The 5,252-nt window shown below is 61.0% G+C and overlaps 2 protein-coding genes across 2 annotated transcripts in view; one reads left to right on the top strand and one right to left on the bottom strand.

Moving 5' to 3' along the window:
• NAT9 (N-acetyltransferase 9 (GCN5-related, putative)) overlaps positions 1 to 455 on the top strand; it is a 3,726-nt gene extending 3,271 nt beyond the window's left edge. The window contains exons 5-6 of the mRNA XM_015570752.1: positions 71 to 165; positions 273 to 455. Coding sequence (XP_015426238.1) covers positions 71 to 165; positions 273 to 395 — 218 coding nt within the window. The 3' untranslated portion in view covers positions 396 to 455. The remainder of the gene's footprint in view (positions 1 to 70; positions 166 to 272) is intronic.
• Positions 456 to 2,498: 2,043 nt separating this feature from the next.
• The window catches only part of SLC9A3R1 (solute carrier family 9, subfamily A (NHE3, cation proton antiporter 3), member 3 regulator 1), a gene marked incomplete at its 5' end in the record, with an annotated part of 5,991 nt that continues 3,237 nt past the window's right edge, over positions 2,499 to 5,252 (bottom strand). Inside the window, 3 exons of the mRNA XM_015570550.1 lie at positions 2,499 to 3,151; positions 3,376 to 3,465; positions 4,490 to 4,530. Coding sequence (XP_015426036.1) covers positions 2,963 to 3,151; positions 3,376 to 3,465; positions 4,490 to 4,530 — 320 coding nt within the window. The remainder of the gene's footprint in view (positions 3,152 to 3,375; positions 3,466 to 4,489; positions 4,531 to 5,252) is intronic.

Here is a 5,252-nt window from a genome sequence, read left to right as displayed (position 1 = left end):
GGGGGGGTGGGTGGAGGGTGTTGGAGGGACCTTCCTCCTGCAGCTTTCCCTTTCTCATCTCCTCTGGGAGGAGTGACCAAGCTAGGTCTGACCAAGTTTGAGGCTAAAATTGGGCAAGGAAATGAACCGAGCATCCGGATGTTCCAGAAACTTCACTTTGAGCAGGTAAGGATGAGGCTGGCCGGAGGTGAAGCCTGGGTCTGGGTGGGGCCCGCTGGTGCTAGAACCCGTGGCTGCAGCTTAGCCAGCCCTGACCTCTCTGGCTGTCCTAGGTGGCCGTGAGCAGCGTCTTCCAGGAGGTGACACTCAGACTGACGATGAGTGAGCCGGAGCGGCAGTGGCTTCTGGAGCAGACCAGCCACGTGCAAGAGCAGCCCTATAGAGATGGGTCCTAGGAGCCCGGCCGACAGCCCTGCACCAGGAAGTGAACGGACCGGCCGGCCCTCTCCAGGCTGGGGCTCTCCTTTCAGGGCCCTTCACATGCAGGGCAGGACTTGGCTTGGCCTCCCCCAGGCTGGCAGTGGGGCTGAGAGACTCCAGGGAGCCCCTCCTCCCGGCCACACCTGACTTAGACTCTGAAAACCTGGGGTGGACGGCATGAATCCATTGGTAGAGGCAGAGCTGGAGATGACGGGGGGTGGGGGTGGGGGGCTGGTGAACAGGCGGACTTCCCTTTTTCTGGACGGCCAGTGGTGCCACTCAGGCTGAGGCCTTGGCTCCAGCACTGCACGGCCAGCTTTCCGTTCCTCACTGCCTGTACGTAGCCTGTGTGGAGGTGAGCTGCCAGGAGGCCACCTGCAGCTTCTGTCCCGTCCAGCATGGGAGCGACAGGGCAGCTCAGTCCTGTCATCCTATGGAAGCGGACTGGCTGGGTGTGGCCTGAGAGGTTAGGAAACGAATGAGGGTGGCCCTGTTGGACAGGAGGCTTGGACGATGGGCGAAAATCCTTGCTCCCCCTTTCTCTTCTTTGGAGCCAGTTTTGAATAAATTAGTTTTGGATCCAGCTCCTTGCGGCTGGACAGCACCCCTCTGCTGAGTTTGAGGCCTCCTGTCCTGCCCTCCACTCCATCCCTCCACTTCTGGGAGCTGCTGCACCTGTCAAGGCCACAAGGGGGCGCCAGAGGTACCGGTTCGGGATGGCGTGGCTGCCTGGCAACCTGTGCTTAACAGAGCTGGGCCAGTCTGGCCACCTCAGAGCAGGGAGGACACCCATTGACTTCTAACTGCTCAGGCCCTCCCTGTCATCATCTGCAGTGGCGTCAAGGAAAGCCAGTCAGGTTTCAAAACACAGTCCTGGAAGAGACTCTGGAGGGCACCTGGGGCATTTTCAAGGGTAAGAAGCAGCCCCAGGCGAGTTCGGGCGACTTGCCTAAGGCCTGAGCTTTGACAGCAGAGCCCGAACTAATGCTGAGGCCTCCCCGTCCCCTTGATCCTGTAAAAATAGAATCTAAAAGATGCCTGAAACCAAGATAGAAACTCCACTTGCTGGGGCCCCCTTTATACCAGCCTCCAGCCCCACATCACTAGTTCCCTGTGAGCCACCTGTCTTCCGCTCAACTAGTCAAAGGTCCCTAGGGTTCCCCACCCAGTAGGTGACCTGCTCACCTGTGGGGTCTCCATCAGGGGTCAAAGCGTAGAGGCGAGGGTGGGGTGGGGGCAGGCCAGGCCAGCTGAGCAGGGCCTGGGGTGATGGGTGTGAAAGGATTTTGGCCCTAAACCCAAACAAGAGGCCAAGTGGCCAGAGTGACTAGCTCTTCTCTCCACAGGCCCCCTCCCTGGTTCACGGTCTCCCTGTTCTCAGTCCCAGGAGCCTGGCTTCAGAGGTTTCCTGGTTGGGCGGAGAGTTGCCTGGGGCCAATTCCCTTCCTTCTCTGAGCACCTGCCCTGGAACCTCCTGGCCCGGCAGCCTCAGCTCTCAGGCCACCTGGCGGACCTCCAGGACGTGGCTGCCAGAGCCAGAGACGTAAAGGACCTGGGTCTCCTGTGGAGGAACAGGGCACTTTGCCCTTGGCAAGTCCGCGCACCCACCTGCCGCATGGCATATCCGGGGCCCGGGGAGGCCGTTTGTTTTCGCCTAGGCCTGGGAACTGCCCTCCAGCCCGGGCCAGGGCCAGATAAGAGCGTATTTGGCGCCAGCTCAGGCCACTCCTGGGAATCCTGCACCCCATGGGCTGAGGGCGGGAGGATGAAAGGCAAGCTTTCACTTTCCCAGTCAGGCCCCAGCGGGTTCACGTCCTGGACTCAGGAAGGCTCGGTCCTCAGCATGTGCTCTGGGCCCCTGGTTCCTGGTACGAACATGCCTGTGCAAGTTGACCACCAGGGGAAGCGCCTGGAACTGGTGGGTGGGGCCAGCGGACAGTTAGAGACAGGCCCACGGCCCTCCCGCTCCCAGGCCTGGGGTGCCCTCCCCTCCCAGCCAGAGGCCACCCTGGGAACACAGGTTTGCCACCTCTCGAGGCCGGGAGGACAGAGCTCTAAAGGAAGACACAGAGGCCGACGCGGTTTGGAGAAACCAGCTGAATTTCTGGTGGAGTTTCCTTACAATGGTGGTGCCTGGCTCAGGGCTGGCCAGGGAGTGGCCAAACCCTCCCCCACCTGCCAGGGTTTCTGTGGTGGGAGTAGAAACAAGAAAGTCTAAGGCTGAGGCCGCTGCTACGTCTTGCATGCAGCAACCTGGAAAATCATGTTAATCAAGAGACAAAAATCCCTCTACTCTGAACTCAAAAAAAAAAAAAAAAAATCCAACGAACAAAAATAAGATACTCAACCCACAGCGCTTGAAATGCTGTGGCCGCTGCAATCCCGGTCCTTGATCAATCAACAGTTCTCTAGAAGAATCACATTTGCCAAGAGGGGGCTGCTGGTGCTGATTTGTTTGCCATTCGGGTCAGTGGGGAGGAGCGGGGGTTGGGTGGGGTGCGGGCCCAGCCCTTCCAGCTTGCTGGGTGGTGCGAGGAGGCTCTCAGAGATTGCTGAAGAGTTCGTTTTTCTTGCTCCAGTCCATCTGCGGGGCCCGTTTGTTGCTGCGCTTCTGGTGGGCCCTCTCTTTGGCCACGGCCAGGGAGATGTTGAAGTCTGGGATGGGGTCGGAGGAGGAGGTAGATGAGGGTGCTGCGGAGTCCTGCTTCTTGGGGCCGTCTTGGGAGTTGAGCTGAAAGAGGAGGGGGAGGCAGAGCGGGAGTCAGTGCCGGGTGAGGCGTCCTGGGCCTCAGCCTTGGAGGTGGCTCCTTGGGGCAGTGCCCAGGGAAGCCAGGTCACAAGAACAGAACGTGGCTCAGCATGTGACCCCGAGGCAGGCTGGTGTGCCAGGCACGACTGTGGCCTGAGAACGGGGTGCCATTAACCCAGTGCCGCCCCTGCCCACCGCCGGCTTACCTCCTCGCTGGTATCACTGGAGGTGGACCGTGCCAGCGCTGGCCTGGGGTTCTCGGAGGCCACCTCGGCCAGGGTTTCATAACTGTTCTCCTGGCAGAGAGAGGACAGGTGTGGGTTGGCGGGGAGTGGGTTGGGGAACAGGTGCCTTGTCTGAGAACCTCCACTTGGGCCCTTGCCATCTACCCGAGCCCACGGCCTGAGCTGCCCGCGGCCCTCAGGGGACTTCCATTGTTACATTCCTCCCAGGACCAGAGGGGAGCCTGGGTGCAGGCTGGGAGACCCTTTGGGGATTAGCTGAACTTCCCATTCCCAGTCCTCCCAGTGAGGCCTTCAGGACGGCCTTGCCTTTTGGGCCAGTGACCAAGGAGAGGTTCCTGGGGCGTGGGGACACTGGGGGCCGACTTGGCGTGGGAAACCCCTGTGATGTTCCCTGAATCTCCTGTTGCCACCTAATTACTTGGACTTGACCCAGGAATCTTAAAACTCACCCCAAAACAGCTAAAAAGGGCTTAGGAGTGAGGAGTAAGGTGCATGAGATTCTGCACCCCAAATGGAGTGACAGGTGGTCCAGGGACACCCCCTGCTGTGTCCCCCAACAGGAGGCCCTGGGCAGGGGAGCCTGAGCAGACCGTGCGGAGAGCCTCGCTCCGTGGTCAGTCCACCCAGAGTGAAGGCCTTGGCCAGGCCTCCAGCTTGGCGCTCAGCCCTGCCATCTCGGCTCCGGCCTCCACTGCCTTCCCTTCCCTTCTGCCTGGAAGAAGGGGGGGCGGGGGGCTTTGTTCTTCCAACCCCGACTGGAAGTAGCCGGGCAGCAGGCGGCCAGACACTGCTGCTCTGTTCCTGGGGGGAAGAATGGCCTCTTCTGTGCGGGGGACTTGGAGGCGGGGCTTGTTACCAGGATGGCGGGGTGCAGGGGGCGTGCCCGGTCTCTCCTTGGTCCCAGGCCGGGGTCGGGGGCACACCGGTAGGTATATAGTGTGGACTCAGGAGGGAGTAGCTCGGAAATGAGTTTCCACCGGGGCCAGCTGGCTGTCCTCCCAACCACACCCCCTTCCACCCTCCTCCCGCAGCCCCAGACTAGGGGCCAGAGAAGCAGTTAGGGGTTCACCTTTACCTTCTGGATCTCCCCATTGGTAAAGGGCTCAGGCAAGGGACCTAGTGAAGGAAAAAGCAGAGGTGAGTCCAGAAGCTCTGGGCACGTGGGCGGGTGGAGCGTGGAGGAGGGAGAGTGTGGGGCTGGGAGAGATCTCGTTCCCTAGTCAGTCTCTTGGGCTGCACCCCACTGTAAGTGCGGCTGCCACTCTGATGGCCCGGCACACACACTGTGCGTGAGTGTAACAAGTTTCATAGCACAGCCTGCTCTTACCGCACCCCGCCTTCCCGCGCGGCCTCACAAAGCTCATGGACGGTTTCTACTCGCTTTCCTGAGGAAGAATGTGCTGGTCGCTGCCTACTAACCCAATCGCACGAGCCCCGATGGAGCATCAGCTGCTGGAGCCAAGCCCTGTCCCGGCTGGGGCTGAGAGGGCTGGCGCCCGTCTAAGAATCACCAGGGAAACTGGTCAGGAGCACAGATTCCTGGGCCCGGCACCGGAGCCTCTGGTCCAGTGGGGCTGAAGCGGCCCGGGAATCGGAATGTTCCAAAGGCTTCCGAGGAGACGGAACTAGAACCACACCCAGCTGCCCCTGCCACAGCCTACTGGCCAGCGTAGAGAGGACAGGAGGGCTCAGGGCAGTGTCCCAGCCAATGGGAACAGGGAGGTGGCCGGAGGGGTCAGAGGGAGGGACGCTGCCTGGGGTCACCCTCACTGGGCTCATCCGGCCAGAGGCCCCACGTGGCTGCAGGGGGAGCTGCTCCATCTCTGGGGACTAGTCAG

Source organism: Myotis davidii, unplaced genomic scaffold (assembly GCF_000327345.1).
Source record: "Myotis davidii unplaced genomic scaffold, ASM32734v1 scaffold172, whole genome shotgun sequence".
Lineage (NCBI taxonomy): Eukaryota > Metazoa > Chordata > Mammalia > Chiroptera > Vespertilionidae > Myotis > Myotis davidii.
This window is presented reverse-complemented; position numbering and strand designations above follow the sequence as displayed.